General features: G+C 48.1%; 1 protein-coding gene across 17 annotated transcripts in view; it reads right to left on the bottom strand.

Moving 5' to 3' along the window:
• Positions 1-19,716, bottom strand: part of TMEM164 (transmembrane protein 164) — a 176,612-nt gene that overhangs the window by 35,011 nt on the left and 121,885 nt on the right. For all 17 annotated transcript variants that reach the window (XR_004348049.1, XR_004348047.1, XR_004348048.1 and 14 more), the window contains one exon: positions 15,853-15,931. Coding sequence is in view for 14 of the 17 variants with exons in the window: in XM_032619627.1 (XP_032475518.1) it covers positions 15,853-15,931 (79 nt within the window). In the remaining 3 variants the exon portion in view is untranslated. The remainder of the gene's footprint in view (positions 1-15,852; positions 15,932-19,716) is intronic.

The raw sequence follows: 19,716 nt of genomic DNA, 5'->3' as shown, positions 1-19,716 counted from the left end.
AGTCTGAAGGGGGGCCTAGAATCAGGAATCTGAGAATTTGCGTTTCTAACAGGTTCCCCGGTTAGGCTGCTGTCGCTGGTCCAAGGACCAGACTTTGAGAACCCTTGCCCTAGAGAACCTACGGAAAATGTAGATTCCTGGGCCTTGCACCAGAGACTAGAATCCAGGAGATCTGGGTGGACCCCGGAATTTCCATCTTAGTAACAAGCACCTCAGGTGATTGATGCTAGGTCCTCCAACCAACCACACTGCCTTAGGGGGAATTCTGGAGTTGCAAGGGGTACCAAGAGGTCCGGGGAAAGCTGCCGGTACAGGGGCAGATACTGCTCCTTGAATTAATTAATTCCCTGCTCCCACAAAGCACTCCTGAGCTCCAAATACTTCCTCTTCAGCAGCGAAAAATCCCACAGTCTTCAGAAGCTCACCTACCCACCCTCCTGCACAAGGATCAGCCCTGGGCCAATTTCTCAAATTCCCTAGCTTTTCCCTCTAAGCCCCTAACCCATCAGGAGCCTTCAGAATCTACCTGAGTCCCTTATCCTTTCTCCTGCCCCTCGCCTGACCAGCAAAGTGGAACTGGGAAGCCAGTGAAAGAGAACCTTCCCGGCATCCTAAAGCTAGACAGACAAGTGGGGCAGTGGGCTAACATTGGGTGGGAGAGAAACAGGGGGCACCACCTGGAACTGAGGTCGGTATGAAAACTTGGGGACATCACAGGCCAAAGTGCTCTGGCTTTAGCTGCCCTAGAAGCTAGCACGGGGGCTGTGTCCCAGCCCTCATCCTGCAGGAGATAAGTGCAGAGCCCACTCAAGAGAGAAGTGGCTTGCCTGGATCAAAACAACACTGGGGTTCTTACACCCCAGTTTCCTGAGGTGTCCCCAGAGGACATATGATTTGCTTGGACTTCAAAACAACCTTGTCACCTGGGTCAAGCCTGAGAGGCCACTGTTCTCCAAGTCTGAAACAAGAGCGCCCTCTAGTGAAACCTAAAGGGGTTTCCAAGCAGCCTGGAGGTGGGGCTTGTTAGCCTTCCTGTGCCTGGCAGGGACCCCTCAGGAAACATGAGGACACTGGTGAATCCCTTCTTAGAACAAGGTTTTATATGCATAAAATAAGAGGCAAAGGGTTATAAATGAAGCCAATGACGTTAAAACACGGTTATCAAAATATTTAAACAGATTTGTAATATAGTACGTACGTTTCTTTATTAATGTGTTTAATAATAAGAGCTAGGCAACTACCGTAATTTCAAAGCAGTGATGAGCATAAACAGTATTCTGAGCTGTCTGCCACGACTGTAACGTGATAGGAAGCCATCTGCGATTGCTACTGACAACAAATCCGCAGGTATGGCTCATACCTACATTCATGTGCTACGTTTCTGCTAGAGGTTAGTGAAAACAAACATGCGATTATTTTTCTCGCCCAAGTTAATGGACCCCTTAATTCCTATTTGTGGACCCCAGGTTAAGAAACCGTGCTTAAATAAAAACCAACCAAAAAAACCCCACAGGGATGGAGAAAAGGGAGTTCCCAGAGTGGGGAGTTGCACCACCAGCCCTGCAGGTCCTCAAGTTGGCTGCCTTCCAAGCCATCCCCGTTGGAAACCCATGGAAACCCACGATGGCGACCCTACCAGCAACAAATCCCTCTGTACCTGCTGCCCTTGCACGGAATGGCCCTTCCACCTCCCTCCTCACCCTAAGGAGACCTGGCTCTCCTCTGAGGACACTGCTTCTCCCTCTGGCTGTTCTGAGCAATTCTTTCTCACAGCAAGCTTTTTTTTGGCGGGGGGGGGGGGCGGGGTATGGGGTTGAGTGTTGGGGAGGTCCTCTAAGCCCCCATTATTGCTTCTAGATGTTTTCTCTTTTCTCCGTCTTTCAAGCTTCAGCCTCTCTCCTTCAACGTTGTCGCCCGTTATCCTCCAGGTCACTATCAGATTCATCCCAGTCTTCCTTTTCCACATTAGGCCTTTTGCTGCCAGCATCCTGGGTGATTTCAACATCCACGCGGGCGCCACTTCCAACACCCTAACCTCATGGTCCGGTGAACCTTGTCGACTCTGCCTGCCGATCTGCGCCTCTACTAAACCTCACTCCCCACAACTGGCTTCGGTCAGCACTGCCAACTGCCCCACCTCACACAGGAGCATCTGACCACAGCTGCCCAGACTTTCAGCTTTCACATCCTCATTCCTACCGTGCATGTGCCCGTGGACTTCCTCGTGACCTCCGACCCCCTGGTGCCCCTTTCCTCCCCACAAGGATTTCTTCCCTGGTGGGCATAGGGCACTCTTCATTCCTCCCGCCCCACACTTCTACCTCCCCACTCACTAGCTCATCCCCTAGCTTGCTAACGTGAGACGAAACCACGCAGACCACGTTTCATAGGTTTATAGGCTGAGTCCTGACACATTAGCAAGAAGAAATCATGCTAACAACAGCAAACTTATGTAGGGCGAACTAAGGGGCAGGCACTCTTAGAAGCGCTTTACATACATTAAGACATTTAATGCGCATTACAACCCTCTGAGGAAGTACAGCCGAACCGGAAACAACACGGGTTTGAACTGTGCAGATCCACTAACACGTGGATTTGTTCAATAAATACGTATATACGTACTGTAAATGTATTTTCTCTTCCCTGATGATTTTCTTAATAACATTTTCTCTTCTCTAGCTTCCTTTATTGTAAGAATACAGTATATCACATATATAACATATAAAATATGTGTTAATAGACTGTTTATGCTATCGGTAAGGCTTCTGGTCAACAGCAGGCAATTAGCAGTTAAAGTATGGGGGGGAGTCAAAAGTTATACACTTGACTGTGCAGGGCATCGGCACCCCTAACCTCCGCGTCGTTCAGGAGTCACCTGTACTAGTATTCTTATTTTACAGATGAGGAGACTGAAGCACAGAGAAGTTAAGGAACTTCGTCAAGGTCACACAGCTACTAAGCGACAGAACCAAGATTTGAGACCACGTAGTCTAGCTTCATAATGGGCAGCACGTACTTTTCATCATGCGCATCTCAGAAGAACCTGTCTCTCTGGGCACCCAGGCCTGTTCACCTTCCTCTCTACCCTAGCTTCTCAGCTCCTTTGACTGGGTGGGAAATAAGTTGAGGCCTGCTCTACAGATCTGGCCACCTTAGATTCTTAGGATCCAGAGGAGGAAGCTTACTTAGGTGTCCAGACCAAAGCTGCAAGCTCTAGCCCAGCCCTGCCTACACTGAGGTCCTGGGTGCCTGCTCAGCTAATATGAAAGCGGCACTCTGTTTCTCATTCTTACTGTTCCTTGGGGGACCCACCCTTGGTTGGAAACCCAAAGGCATGGTTACCAAAACTCTGTCCCGAACATCCCTTGCCTTCTGGGTCTTCAACACCACTGACCTTACTTCCAAAGCCCCAACCTTGAATGGATCCCTCAAGCCAGATGTTCTGCTTCTGCACTCAGACTGCTGAGACCTCCTGGAGAAAATGGGGTAACCGGACAAACCAGTACTGGAAGAATGCAAGGAAATTTGTTTCAGGAGGGGTCCCCTCAGTGCTAGCCACCAACCAGAAGGTTGAAGAAGAGCTGCGCTATCCAATATAGCAGCAGCTATTTCAACTGCAATTCAAGTTCCTTAAAGTTAAATTCGAAATTCCCCAGTCCTAGTGCTTCGGCCGCGTGAGCCACATTTCATCTGCTCAGGAGCCGCCTGGACCTCATGGCTGCCATGATGAACAGAGCAGATATAGAATACCTCTGGCATCACAGAGCATTCCACTGGACAGCACTGGGAACAGTCTAGACTTATCTCCTTCTCTCATTTCCCACAGCACTTACTCCTCTTGTCATTGCCCTTCTCAGTCTACCATCAAGCCCTTTCATTCTCAGCGGTTGTCATCACCTGAGTCATTCACTGCCCTTTCTCCCAGTGCTTTCAATGTGCCCTCTCATGACCGGCTTTCATCTTAGCGCCTGAATGTGCCCCAAGCCATGGGCAGAGAGGGAGGGGGAAGAGGGGAAAGCAGGGGAGATAAACCCCTCCCCTGACTCTGCAAGGCCCTTCACCCCTCCTTCCTTAATGCCCTTAAGTGCTTCTGTCCCATCCTCACATCGCCAATGACCTCACTTTCCTGGAGCCCTCTGAAACAATGTGGCACTCTGGGTCACTAGTCCTTTGATGACAATTGCTAGTGCCTTCGCTTCCAGAATAACCAGCCACTCCTCTGTTGCTCTGACCATTCCTACAATTTCCTTATCTTCTTCTTCCTGTCTATTATTTACAGGTTCATGTCCCACAAGGCCTTTTTCAAAGTTCTATCTCCTCCCCACCCACACAGTTACCCTGGATCATCTCATCATTCCCATGTTTATATCCATCACCTTTATACCGAAGCTATCAAAGACAGCCTCTAGCCCAGACTCCCCTGAACAGCTCCAGAATATTCCATTCAATGGCCTCCTGGACATCTCAACCTGGAGAGCCTAGAATTGCCTTAAACTCAAGTAAAATCGCCTTCCTCCTTAAAATATGCTCCTTCTTTCTGTGCTCCCTATGCATTAGGGGCAGCCAATCCTCCCGCCCATGGCTACCCAGACCAAAATCGTGTGGCCTCAGAAGACTTCATCTTCCCCCTTGCTCCTATAGCATCTTAATTATAATAAACACTATTATTAATTTAAGGATTTATTATTAGTTTAAATTACAATAAAATATGATTTTAATTCTACTGGGTTCGCCAAAAAGATCGTTCGGGTTTTCCCCTAAGATGTTATGGAAAAACCCGAACGAAACCTGAACACACCTTTTGGCCAACCCAATACAGCTTCATCTCCTGAAAAGATGAAAAGACGAGACTGCCACCTAGTGGCGAAGCACAGATAAACAATTAGATATGGAATATAAAAAGTATAAGGAACTTCCAGGAAAATGTGCCTTAGGCTGCCTAGGAAAGTCAGACACAGATCCAGAGAGGAGGTAGCACCTTTGAGCTAACTTGTAGAGGAGGACGCTGAGTTTGCCAGGTCCAAAGTAGAGAAGCCGGTTTGTGTATTGGGCGGGGGACAGGGGGCGCAGGTATGACTTTGAAGGTAAAAGTAATGGGAGTTGAACTCTTAAGTGATGGGAAATTGGGTCCAAGAGAAAGGCAAGGGTCAGATTGTGAACAGTCTTGAATGCCACGTAAAGGAGTTTGGTCTTCATCCTGTATGGGAATTTTAAGCAGCGGAGTGAATTCTGATCAGATTTGCTTTCTTTAGAAAGGTATTTTGGAGACTGGATGCAGGAGAGACTGAGTGGGAGGTAGGGGCAATCAGGGGGCAGGGAGATGAGAGAAGAATCAAAGTACTAGTCCCAGCAATGGATGCTGAGAGGCTGGACTAGGACAGGGGGTTGGGGGCCAAACTGGAAAGCATTTTGAGAATCTGGATCCTCAGAACTTCTGAGCTGAGGCAGAGGAAGGGGTCCAGGAAGCTGCCTTGGATTTTGGCACTGGATGGTTGGTGGAGCCACTAAGATAAGAAATAGAGGAAGAGGAAGAACAGCAGGTTGGAGGGAGGAGCATGGAATTGAAGCTGATTGCAGATGTTTAATCTAAAGTACCTGTGGCGTTTCTCGGGCCCGCATCTATAGATGGGGAATGCTAGGATCTCCGGGGCAGGCAGGACAGAGGAGCCGGAGGAGAAACAGCCGGAGAAGGAGGAGAACCTGGAGACAGGGGTGTCATGGGGCTCAAAGGAGAAACGGGCATCTAAGAGGAGAGGTGTCAGCAGTGTTAAATCCACTGACAAACATGCACTTCGTATCTGCAAGCCTGTGGCTTTAGAGGTCAGCAAGGTACAACCCTGACCCCAAGAGCCCACGGTCTAGTTGGAAGACAGATGCGAAATTAACGAGAGGCAGTATAAGTGGTTAATAATAAGAACAATACACAGCACTTACCACGCGTCAGGCACTGTTCTATATACTCTACATATATGAGCTCCCTGACTCCTCACAACACACCTACTAATCCTCATTTTACAAACGAGAAAACAGACACAGAAAGATGAAGGCACTAGCCCAAGTGCCAGAACCAGGATTCGAACCCACAGTCTGTCAAACCCAGCAACTACATGCAGTGTGGTCATGACGCCTGCCTGCCTGGTTTCAAATGCCAGTTTAAACTCTAGTGCAGGGGTGTCTAACCTTTGGGTACCTTGGATCCCTTGGGCTGTTTGGGGCCCTCTCTCAGAATAAAGCTTTTAAAATATATATAAAATACATTACATATTAAATATATTATATTTATATATTAAGTATATTTTAAATATAAATATCTAAAATAAAAGATACAGGGTTATAAAAGAAAAAATACTATCAAAATACAGTTAGTAAAATACTTTTAAATAATAAATGTCTTTAAATATTGAGGTGATAATGAAGTGAAAATGATTTTTCAAGATTATCTGGAAAAAACAAACAAAAAAAAACCTCGGGGCTTCCCTGGTGGCGCAGTGTTTGAGAGTCCGCCTGCCGATGCAGGGGACACGGGTTCGTGCCCCGGTCCGGGAAGATCCCACGTGCCGCGGAGCGGCTGGGCCCGTGAGCCATGTCCGCTGAGCCTGCGCTCCGCAACGGGAGAGGCCACAGCAGTGAGAGGCCCGCGTACCACAAAAAAGAAAAAAAAAAGATTATCTGTAGCAGCTGTAATCAGTAGAAAATATCTGTGATTTATGTTAACGACAACGTGCCAAGTACTGCAAATGCAACTGTGTGTTGCTGTCTGCGATTCAGAACTGAAGGAAATGCTGTATTTCAGTTGGAGTTAATGCAAATGAAAACGTGATTTTTTTTTTCCCCCACATCCAACGTCATGGGTCCCGTAAGTCTAGTGCACTTTGTGCGGATTCAGTGAGATCAAGATCTTGTAAAACTCTTACCCAGTGCCCAGTTCATGGGAAGTGCACAATGAACGTTAGCTTGTAAGATGTATAACAGGATATGTGCAATGCGTGGTGTGTGGATATACAGTCATTCATTCATCCCTGAGATATCGAGAACGAAAGAAAAATTCCTGTCCTTAGAGTGACGGGCATGTAAACAGACACCTGCACTGCAGTGTAACAAGTTCAGCTACAGAATAGGTTCAGAGCGCTGCCTGGAGAAGGTGACTGCGGAGGTGAGTTTTGAAGAAGGCATGCTTTCCTGGCCAACAAGCTAGACATGGGTATTCCTGCCAGAAGTCATGGCATTTTCAAGGGCACAGAGCCAGGAAAGTTGCACAGTAAACTCAGGGGACCCTAAGGATTTGGGTATCACCAGAGTGCAGAGAACAAGGAAAGGAGGAACACGAAGGGAAAGGGGCAGGGCCAGGGCACACAGGGTCTTTTGTGCCCTTGGGAGGACGCACAGTGCTCTGGGGACAAGGGGGAATCACTGAAGGTTTCCGAACAGGGAAGTGCTATGAGCCAATGTGGGCTTTAGAAACAGCTTTGGGAGTTGCCAGGGCCAAAGGGCTGTTAGGAGGAGCGGGGGCGGCTGGGGGCAGGGAGATCACACAGAGCCAACTGCCATGGTGGCTCAGCCCAAGGTTGTGGCCCTAGAGATGGCAGGAAGGGGATGGCCGTGAGAGCCATCTAGGAGGTAAAAGTAGGAGAACATGGTGATCTCTGTCCACAGCACCGGCACGATCTTTTCCACAAGCAGATCTGATCAGGCCGGACTATTTGATAAACAGTGTTGGGACAAATGAGAGACCATCTGGAAATAAAGCTGGTCCCTTTAATACCAGGACAAATTCCAAGTGGATAAAAGACTTAAAGGTAAAAAAAAATAATAATAAAAAATAAATAAGTGGAACTACTAACATCGCAGAAGAAAATATGGGATATATATTTTTTATGACGTTGGAGTAGGGAAGGGCCTTCTACCCGTGACTCAAAATTCAGATGCCGTAAAATAATTGATACATTACATGGAAAGGTAAACATCCTACCTGGCAAAAATAAACCATGAGCAAAGTTACAAAACAAATGACAAAAGTGGGGAAGATATCTGCAGGTCGTATCCCAAAGGGCCAACTCCTATTTATAAAGAGCTCCCAGGATTTAATTTTGTAAAAAACAAAAACAACGAGAAGAATGAGCACATGAGAGGAACACATAATTCAAGGACGAGGAAATCAAACGCCAATTTAAACATGTAAAAAGAGGCTCAGCCTCACTCAAAGTAAGAGAAATTCAAATTAAAACTAGATCAATAAACCATTAGTTTTACCCATCAGATGGGCAAAAAGTGGAAAGGTTGGAAATAAGTCAAAAGCCTCTTTTGGTGAGGCTGTGTGGAACCAGACACTCTTCCACATTGCTAAGGAGCATTTAAGTTGGTATAACGTTTCTGGGTTTGGAAATATCCATCAAATTTACAAATGCATATACTCTTTGATTCGGCAATTCCACTTAGGGGGATGTATCCTTTAGACACACTTGCACACCTGCAAAATGGCATAGGTTCAAGGTCGTTCAGTGCAGTGTTATTTATATTAGTGAGAGGTTGGAAACAACCTAAATGTCTATCAAGGGGAGATGGGATAAATAAATTACAGTAGAGTGTTGTAGCCTCGTGTTGTGTCCAAAAGCCGCACCACCGAGTTCAAATCCCGGTTCGGCTACTTACTATCTGAGCATGTTTCCTCATCTGTAAAACGGAGATGACATAACACCTACCTACCTGAGAGGATTGTGGTGGGGATTCAATGAGTTAATGTATGGGAAGAGCTTGAAACAATGGCACATCACAGTGCTACATAAAGTGTTGCCATTTTTATTACCCTGTATTTTATCATCCACCCAACAGAACACGTGCTGCTGTGGATGAGAAAGCTTCCTATGGGCTTACTTGGAAAGCTCTTTAAGACACAGTGCCAAGCAAAATAGTAACAGCAACAAAACAGTTGTGTGGTATGCTATTTGGGGATGTGTGTGTTAAGAAGAAAATAAACTATTTTAAAAACTTACTTATATATACAAAAAAGAGAGAAATGCTGGGAGGATATGCCAAAAACAACAATGGTGGTAACCTGTGGACTTGTTGCTGTGAATGGGGGAAGGGGTGGGAAGGTGTTTTTTTCACAGAATGGCTTTCTGTATCTTGGATACAGAGCTATATCAATGAATTACACAAGAAAAGAATCAATAGGAAAAACAAGCTGATGCTATGCCCCTTCTTAAAACTTTCACTGGCTTTCTACAGCTCTTAGAATAAAGGCCAAGCCCCTGACCACAAAAGCCCTCCATATCTGCCCCTCAGGCCCAGGGTCATCTGCCCTCCCTCCAGTTCTCCCTCCTGCTGAGGTGCTGGCATATCTGCCATTTTGTCCAGTTACAAGGGTTCACCTCCTTTAAGCCTACACTTAACCTAGTAAACTCCGACTCATCCTTGAGATCTCAGTTGAAATGTCACTTCCTCAGGGAACTCCCCCCAGAACTTCCATACTAAGTCAGCTTGTTTTGTTCTAGGCTCTCAAAAAAGCACGTTCCTTTCCTTCAGAGTACTTAGCTCAGTTCTAACTATACGTCCATTTGTGTGATTACTGAATTCACATCTGGCTCCCCCCACTACATTAGGAATTCTATGAGGGAAGGGGTGGGGTCTGATTTTCGCTCATCAGGGCCCCCCAGTGGCCAGCGCAGAGGCTGGCAGAAAAAGGGCACGTGTAAATATGTCGCTATGGTTTGAATGTTTGTGTCCCCCAAAATTCACGTGGTAAAATTCTAACCCCCAATGTGAACGTATTAGGAGGTGGGGCCTTTGGGAGGTGCTTAGGCCATGAGGGTGAAGCCCTCATGAATGGGATTAGTGCCCTTATAAAAGACACTCTAGAGGGATCCCTAATCCCGTCCACCATGTGAGGGCACAGTGAGAAGGGGCCAGCTAGGAACCGGGAAGAGGGGCCTCACAAGAAGGTGACCATGCTGGTGACTTGATCTCAGAATTCCCAGCCTCCAGAACTGTGAGCAATAAATTTCTGTTGTTTAAAAGCTACCCAGTCAGTAGTATCTGGCTATGGCAGCCCAAACGGATGAAGACGTATGTGTTAGATGAATGGATGAAATAGGTGCGAGGGTAGGGATGATTCCCAGGTTCTACCTGGGGTGACTGGTGGTGCTACCTGTCAAAAGCCTCAGAAGAGAAGCAGAGCTGATGGGGAAGGTAATGAGTGCGCACAGACAAGATGAGCTTATGATATCTTGACTATCTTGATATGATATCTTGAGTATCAAGCATATCTTGAGTATGCTTGACATATTCAGGTGGAGATGCTTGAGTTAACAACATGAAAAGGAATCTCCTAAGATTCCGGGCTGCAGAGGGCAATGTGGTGGCCATCACTGCACAGACTGGTGGCTAAGTTGTGTAAGCACATGAGACCACGCCGGGAGTAGCAGAGCAAGAGGTGAGGCCAGAACAGAACTGTGGGGACAGAGGAAAGAGAACTCCTGCAGGAGACTCGGGAAGGCATGGTCAGTGAGGTGGGCAAGCCGGGAGCGGGGGGGGGGGGGGATGCTGGAAGCCCTGAGAGTAGAACATTCCAAAAAGGAGTGTTCAACAACATCCAACGCAGCAAAGAGTGCGGGCAGGATGAAGCCTGAGAGACGGCCATTAGATTTGGTCACACAGTTGTTGGTAATCTTTAGAAGTGCTGTTTCCATGAAGAGGTGGGCAGTGTGGGTAGGCATCAGATGGCAACATTCTGATGAATGAAACATAACTAAAAAGAGGGCTCATCAGATGCAGACAAGAGTCACTCAAAGTTATGTCCTACAAAGTGAGAGAGTGGCATGGACATATACACACTACCAAACGTAAAACCGATAGCTAGTGGGAAGCAGCCGCATAGCACAGGGAGATCAGCTCGGTGCTCTCTGACTACCTAGAGGGGTGGGATAGGGAGGGTGGGAGGGAGGGAGACGCAAGAGGGAAGAGATATGGGAACATATGTATATGTATAACTGACTCACTTTGTTATAAAGCAGAAACTAACACACCATTGTAAAGCAATTATACTCCAATAAAGATGTAAAAAAAAAAGTTATGTCCTATTCATGAGGTGATTTCAGGTAGCAAACATTTTGTTTTTAATTTAAAAGTTATATATTTAAGGTGTATTAAAATAGATAACCAGTGTACTGAATCCAGGATTTCACAGAGTATAAGGCTTCTCTTAAAAACAAATATATCTTAGGAAAAAAAATCAACAGATCAAATATTACATATATAATAATACAGGTGATTATAATGAATAAGGCAAAACTTATTATGTCCAAAGAACTGAAATTCAGGAAATATCGTTCGGACTTTTTTTTTTTTTTTTTTTTTTTTTGCAGTACACGGGCCTCTCACTGTTGTGGCCTCTCCCGTTGTGGAGCACAGGCTCCGGACGCGCAGGCTCAGCGGCCATGGCTCACGGACCCAGCCGCTCCGCGGCACGTGGGATCTTCCCGGACCGGGACACGAACCCGTGTCCCCTGCATCGGCAGGCGGACTCTCAACCACTGCGCCACCAGGGAAGCCCTGGACTATTTTTTAAAGATGCTTAGCTGACAGGGAGGATGAAAAATGGAGTTGTGTGGAGTTAAAGCTTTTTAGAATAGGGAAGACTGAAAAGCCAGTAGTGAAGCATTGAAAATCCGGACAAACAAGGGACTTATTGATGGGATGAGGTTCCAGAGAAGGTGGAAGGGATGTGCGGCAACCACACCGGGGTGTGGGACCAGCCATGTGCTGGAGGAACACCACTCCCTCCAAGACGGGAGGGAGGAACCTAAGGATGGGCGTGGTTAAAGAAACTTATCAAGTGGAGAGAGGTCGCTGCGGGAAAATTCACACCAGCAAGTCTGTATTTCCCCAGTCATTTATTGGGAGAACGTCTACTGAAAGTGGAGAGGACTGGAAGTTTGAATAGACTGGACAGGAAGTTTGGGGAGGGCGCTAAAGCTTTGGCATATGACTTCTGAGGGCAGCATGTGGAGGAGCCGGTGAAAGACAGAAAATAAGCGAGCGATGCTGTTGAGAGCTCAATTATAACAGAGACCATGGGATTTCTGCGGCCCAAATCTGAGTGATCCGAGAGATTTTCTCAGTAGACTAAGACTGGACACTGGGATTAGACACTAATCCCAGTGGATGGGACAAGGGAGTGAGACAGTCTCAGGAGCTGGTGAAGGGAAAGTCCCAGTAATTGGTCACAGTGGCACAAGCTGACCGGGGAAAAGGGGAGGTTGAAAAGGAGTAGATATTTGGGTCAAAGAAAAGGACATAAAGGCTTATGATCTCAGATAGAAGAGTTTTAGTGGAAAGCAAGGGCCAGGTGGCTAAAGGGGATCCAGAAGTCACTGCAATTAAGAAGCCCAAACCTTAAGAAGCTGGGGGTGGGAGGAGTGCCCCTCACCGGAAGGCTCTCAGGATGCTGGCTAGAGTTGTAATGAACACAGTGAGAGAGCCATGGGCCAAAGGCACGGCGGAACGTGGGAGAAGTGACCAAGAGGTTTAGGTGGTGGTGGTAGTGAAAAAGAGAGATGGTAGAGGAGAAAGCACTGTCAGAGAAGGCAGAGGCGAGACAGTGGTCTGGAAGAGACAGTGGAGAGCCGGGCGGCACAAAGGGCCAAGCAGAGAGAACAGCCTCCGTTAAAGGGAGTTTCAGGCAAGAGCTGGGAGGACTTTGTGTTCTGTGAAGAGCTGGGGGTAAGGGTGGACTTGCACACGGCCAAAGTCAGAGTTGGGAGGAAAGGAAAGAGAAATAAAGAGCCCGGCTGGAGGAAGAAAAGAGCAGTGTGGACAGGGGAGGTCATGTTTACTGTGGTGGCGCCGAAGGGCTGCAGAAATGAGGGCGGAATGAGATTCCCACTCAGCACCCCCCAGACACCCCCAAACCACGGGAGAAGCAGTACCCTGCCTTTCAGGGAAACAGGGTTCCCGGGCGTGGGAGGTACATAAAGGAGAGCTGTCTGGCCTTGGGTAAAAACTCCTGAGCCAGCTAGCTCTGGAAATTTACAAGACTTTTATTAGGGAAGAGAAGCCCCAAACTCTCAGCTTTTTGGTTTTCAGGGAATACTTTTCCCACTGTTCACTCCAGATCCACGCCCCCTCTGCAAGGCCTACATCCAAGGCTCACGTGAAGGTAAAACCAACCTCAGGAAATCCAGATTTTTCATTTCCTCTATATGCTCATAATTTCCCCCAAGTGAACAGCAGATGACAGCAAAGAGCCAGAAAGGAAGCCAAGAGCACACAAGAGCCCAGAAATGGTAAAGCAGGGAAGGCGAACAAGGCTTCGGAAATCCTATCATGCTCTCACAGTTGCACTTGTCACGCTGTATTACACCTGCCTTCTCTATCAGACAGGGACTCCCTGTGGAAGGACTGGGCCTTTCTGGTTCGTCTCTGATTCCCTAGCGCAAATGCTCTGCACATAGTAGGTGCTGAACAGATCCCGGCACACCTCGGAGTTACTGCGGATTTGGTTGCAGACCACGGCCATAAAGCGAATAGAGCAATAAAGTGAGCCGCATGATTTATTTGGTTTCCCAGCACATATCAGAGTTACGTTTACGTTATACTGTAGTCTACTAAGTGTGCAATAGCATTATGGCTAAAAAAACAAAGTACATACCTTCATTAGAAAATACTTTATTGCTAAAAAATGCTAACCATCCTCTGACAATGCAGGGTTGCCACAAACCTTTAATTTGTAAAAAAAACAAAACAAAACAAAACACGATAAAGCAAAGTGTAATAAAATGAGGTACACCTGTCTGTGTTGAGTGACTGGCTGAAGCAGGGCAGGCTGGAGGGCTGATTCCCAGCCTGATGTGGTCAGGAGACACACATCTGTCTTTTAGGACAACGTGGTGTGTGAGAGAATCAAGGCCAGGCTTTGAATCCAAGCTGCAGGGCAAGGTACCTAACCTTCCTGAGCCTTGATTTTTTTTTTTTTCCCCTCTGTGGAAGGAGGATTTTTCACCAGGTTAGCTGTGATGGGGACATACACAAAACATGCCTAGCACAGTATCCTGCACAGAAAACGCTCAATAAAAAGTAGGCATTGATAGTTACACTGTGGTTGCCATTACTGTTACTACTATCACAGCCTCTTTTCAAGGCCAGGCACCAGATGAGAGGGGAAAGGCTCACTCACAGTAAACAAATAAGTAAACTGGAACTAAGACTTTGGAATCCCTACTTCCTTAGCTCAGTTCCCCCAAACAGTGCAGCAACAGATTCAATAGAAGGCTGCAGTGGAATCAGCCACTTCTAGAAAGTGTAGCTTCCCAGATGGCGGGATTTTTTGAAGAGGCGGGGGACGTAGAGGCTACTGGGTATTTTCCGTGTCAGACCACTCTGGCTCGGCCAACTGACAGACTTTTATGGCACCTCAGAGCACAAACAGGTTTAACTAATAGCCATGCACATTTGGCCAGAACTTGCATCCCACACCTCAGAAACCAGGAACCATGAGTGGTGGGGCTCTGGAGCCCTGGGGCAGCTTCCTGCCTGGTTCCCTTCCGAATGAGTGTATCTCTGAGACTTAACATATTATTAGGAAGCTATTTCCTGTGCCACAGGGGACAGACCTGAGAAATGGCACAAGTCACCTAGATATTGGAACGTCAGACCTCTCTAAAAGCTCAGTGGGGAAAAAGAGTGTGTTTAGTGCAAATTAAAAGGAAGTGCTCTTTGACAGTGTGAGACCCCAAGTGGCTATACAGGGTAAAGACAGCCTCAAAGAATATTTAGAGACAGGTCCTAAGAAGAGTCCTAACTGACAGAAACCAGGGACCCTTGACTGTAAGTAGACTCCATGGAGAGCAACAGTTCCCATCCTCCAGCATGTCCCCCGGTTGACTGGTCCTTGAGGCTCCCTCGTGCCAGGAGTTCTTAAGATTTGCTAGAATTCCTGAGTTAGAGGAAGCACGACTTCCAAACGATCTCCCAGTGGGTTTTAGGGTCCATGTGGCTTCACGTGATAGAAATGAAACCCTTGCTGCCTGGGGTGAGGTTGGTCTCCCAGAAAAGTCCCAGCAACCAAGATAGAGAGGCTGGTGGCTATGACTAGAAGAGGATGATTTCCAGGTACAGGGCCTTCCGGGAAGGTCAGAACATCGAGAACGGGGCTCTCACAGCCAGTCTCCCCTTCTCGTTTGTCTACTACACAGTAGAGGGAGGGGATCATTTAAGGGTCATTGTGAGGTCACAAAGAGATCAACTTCCTGACCAGGTTGGCGGTCTCTCCCCTGATGATCAGTTGAAGATTTTCGATGCTTTGTTTTACATGAAGGTCACTGCTCTTTCACCTGCCTCTTCCCTCAATCCCATAATCCCAGTTTCTGGACTTCTTGCCCGTTTCAATACCTTTTTTAGTTCTGAGAGGATGGGTATAATGAACAAAAGCACAAGGTCCTTCTCTTCTTGTACCCTATGCTCCCGGCCTATGCACCCTATATGCACCCTTCTTGCACCCTATGCTCCCGGCCTATGCACACTGAGGCCTGGAGAAGGCACAAGCAGAAGCGAGTGACGGAGTGCGTGAGGCTCCGTGAAAACCCAACGCCACCATGGACGAAGAGCCTGAGGCCTCGGCCCTAGGACAGGCCGTCAGTGGCACCGAGCTCACCCACACAAAGGATGGTTCTGGAAAGCCACCAGGCTCTTTGCGGGCCTCACCTGTGCCCGTTGTTTTCCCACTGCCTGGTGTCTGCACAGACCCAGCCAGGCAGCACCTCAAGATTCTGATAGGCACCCAAGAGGTTGTGAGGGCCCCAAACAGAAGGGTGAGGCTAGGTGTCGGGATGGCATAGGGGTGGGGCCTGCTGGCCTTACCTCCTTTCCAGAGCAGGTAGATGGGTACCACGTAGAGCATAACATGCTGAATGTAGTAAATCTCCAATTCAAAGGGGAGCTGTAAGGACAGGAGAGAGAGAAGTGTTTCAGAGCAGGAAGCACTCATTCCAACAGATTCTGAAGCTGAACGCCCTCGCTCCCAAGGACCCACATCTTAGCAACCCCACGCACTTCAACCAGTTCAACTCCCTTTGCAATTAGAGAAAAAAGGATGAAATGAATATACCTATGACCTACGCTGGCATCTTCCAAAGTGTATTTTGCAGAGATGGTACTTGAAAACTGCTCCGCTGAGAAAGTTTGGCGAAAAATTAAAGAAATGTTACCTACAATCTATCCCCTTGGAGATTCACCATGTATATTAGTGGTAGATTAAGGACCTGTGGGGTCTGTGCAAAGAAGGCTGCTTGGGCTTCCCTGGTGGCGCAGTGGTTGAGAGTCCGCCTGCCGATGCAGGGGACACGGGTTCGTGCCCCGGTCCGGGAAGATCCCACGTGCCGTGCAGCGACTGGGCCCGTGAGCCATGGCCGCTGAGCCTGCGCGTCCGGAGCCTGTGCTCCGCAACGGGAGGGGCCACAACAGTGAGAGGCCCGCGTACCGCAAAAAAAAAAAAAAAAAAAAAAGAAGGCTGCTTAACACTGTTTATCCAGTGTGGCCCAAACTTATTTAGCCAGTGCCTTTGTAAAAAAAAAAAAAAAAAAAAACAGCACTTAGTGTTCTGCAGAAATATACTTGAAGAAACACAGGCTTGCGTCATTTCCTGCTCCTGGTGAGTAGCTGACGACCACTTAAAAGCTTACTTCTCATTTGACATGAAGAACATATGGGCTAGGATTTATTATTCCCATTTTGCAGATTAAAAAATATTGATTGCCAGGTCTGGTTAGGTCTAGATCCAAGAATAAAGAGTTTCTCCACTGGATACTTGGGGTCAGTCCAGGGTTAGCCCTAATTTTGGGTGAAGACCAAGCAGCTGGGCCAGTTCTGGCGTAGCTTTTGCCAATAAGAATGTCCCCACCCTCCTTCCATCCAACGTGCCCACTCATTCACTCCTGTTTCCCAGTTCTCTCAAAATGGAAGCTCTAAATTACCAAAGCAGAGTGCGCTTTCCACCTGGCACGGGGACCGTGCTGCAGCGCTTGGCAGTGGGGGGAGAGTGGAAACAGCTGAGCGGCTAACTCAATTTTGGGAAAAGAACTGCAGCTGCTGGCAAGAGGCCTGGCCTCCGGGGCTTACACAGCCCTACACAGACACACACACACAGATACACACACGCACACCCACACACCTCCCCCCCCCCACCGCCAAGGGGAAGCCCAGAGAAACAAGGACACCCAGGGCAAGGGTCAGCTGCCTCACTGTGCCCAACAGGGCGAGCGCAGAACCAAACATGTGAGCTCATGAGAGGACCCAGTTCTGGGCTCCCGACACCCAGGAACCCAAGGGCCCAAACCAAAAGATGGCAGAGCTCCCAGAATGGGAGCTGAGATGACTGCAGACCCTGGACAGAGTCACCGGTCTGGCTCTTGAAAATAAAAACCGACTCGGAAGGAAAATTTCCCAAGGACCCAGATGATAATCGACTATTATTTTATGCTCACAGAAAGAAATGTAAGATCCCAGAAAGAGAAATGAGGTTCCAGGCGTCTCTGTAGACCTCGCCGGAGTAGCTTTAAGGGGTCATGGGGTTTCACAGTGGAGGAAACCACCAGCAGGAGGTAACTTTGGAGGCCTGAGAGGCCCACGGGGACCCTCAGAGTAACGTGGTCTGGGACACTCTACTACCTTAAATTAACTGACTGGACTGCGGTCACACAGAAAGCAGGCAAGAAGGCAAAGGGCTCGGGAAGGCTCAGCTCTCTGGCGCCTAAGGGACTAGACCTCTCCCTGCTGCTCCCACAGCAGGGAGCAGAGAACTGGGCTCACCCGGGTCCCAGCCAGGTCCCCAAGCAGTATCCCCATTGCTGAAGTCTCAGACTCCAGCCACTATTTACCCACCTAGACTCACGGTGCCCACTTGCTTTCCCTTCCCTCACAGCCCTTCTAGAAAGCAAACTCCCCACCAGGCTGGTCCAGGGAGGCAGTTCAGCATTGCGGCCGCAAGCAAGGACTTTCGAGTCTGCCAAATTCCTATTCTAGATTTGATTCCGCCAGTTAACGTCCCTGTGGCCTCGGGCGAGTCACTTAACCTCTCCATCCCAGTTTTGGCACCAGTAAAATTAAAATAGTTATAAGATTGCTGTAAAAACATTTTAAAAAATTTTACTAAAACAAACATTTGTAGAATCCTTATTGCATGCCAGGAACCATTAAGCGTTTTGTTAACTGTCAGTTCACCTATTAATTCACCTGTAACTGTTCCCATTAACTCCACTTTAGAGATGAGAAATTGAGGCACAGAGAAGTTAGATAACTTACCCAAGGGCACAGGCCTCATCTGGTGACAGAATCAGGGTTCAAACCCAGGCAGTCTGGCTCTCGAGTTTATACTCTTAGCTTGTACGCTCCCCTACCCTATGCCCCGCTCCTTCCCTCCCACAAAATCCTGACACCTGGGAGATGCGCAGGGGAGATGCGCAGTGGAACTGAGCCCCTGTTAACAAGGGGAGTGGTAATACAAGCACATTAGCAAAACAGGATCAGCAATTGTCCTCCACCTGGGGCCTGGACCCGGTCCCTCCCTGTTCACGTGATGCCCGCCTTCACAGTGGCCAAGCTTGGCCTGCAATACAGGTCTCTCAGCTCCCACCGGGACTCTGGAGACACCTCGGTCACAGATCTCAGCTGGGGTGGCCAGGAGACCGGCCCCAACAGCAGCGTCTTTCCTCTGAGGGCGGCCTCTCCCCCTATTCCAAGAGTTCTCTACCTCAGAAGGATACAGAGAGCGTTCGACTAGGTGTGGGCACCGCTGACAGCTAAGGCCAGGGAGAGGAAGGGAAAGGGATGAAGGAGAAGGAGGGCAACATAAGAAAACCACACAAGTGGCAGGGAAGGGAGCTGAACGCAAGAACCTACCAGTGGACATTTAATAACAAAGAATATTTAGAAAGTACTTATGTACCGCGCACTGCGTTAAATACTTTCATGTGTCTTATCTCACTTAATTATTGCAAGATACCCATTTCATAAACACTATCTGTGAAGTGTCTTACTTCCCCCAGAAGAAGTTCCACTTGGCTAATTCGTCTCTGCCCTCCAGAACGCGCATCTGGAACTCGAGTCTAATGTACATATCTGGGCTCCTTTTCAGCTGGGGGATTCCCGAGGCTTTAGACAGAAAGTCCTACATCACTGCAATGGAAAGCCAAAGGCAATAAAAACATTTTAAGCTACATAAGTCATAACTTCCTTCTCATGTCCAAGTCAACATCTTTTTTCAGAACCAAAAGAGTAGACGGGTAAAGTTCTCCAGGCCTCTGGAATCGGACTGGCCGAAATATGAAGCGCACGGGTTCCATCCATGGCGAGATCCCCGACCTCCTTCCTACCGACCCTCCGCCCTCTGACAGCCACACCACCACAACTCTGCCGTGAAGACCGCCCATCCCCGTGTGCCAAATGTCCCTGGTTACTTCCGTTACCGTAAGAAGCCCAAGACTCCCAGGTCCCCGCCCAACAGCTGAACTCTAACCTCCATATGGCTCTCTACAAGCCCGAATCTGAGAGCACCTTCCACTGCTCCCCGACGCTGGAAACCCTTCCCCTCTATCCCCTGGAACCCACTATCATCTGCAAAATCCCCTCCATCTTCGAACTCTTCTCTGAGCGGTCCCTTGACCTTCTTACTTTGATGAAAACCTGGTCGCCCCCCTGAGGACACAGCTATCCCTACAGCCCTCTCAA

Source organism: Phocoena sinus, chromosome X (assembly GCF_008692025.1).
Source record: "Phocoena sinus isolate mPhoSin1 chromosome X, mPhoSin1.pri, whole genome shotgun sequence".
Classification (NCBI taxonomy): domain Eukaryota; kingdom Metazoa; phylum Chordata; class Mammalia; order Artiodactyla; family Phocoenidae; genus Phocoena; species Phocoena sinus.
Note: the sequence above shows the minus strand (reverse complement) of the source record. Positions and strands in the feature narration are given on the sequence as shown.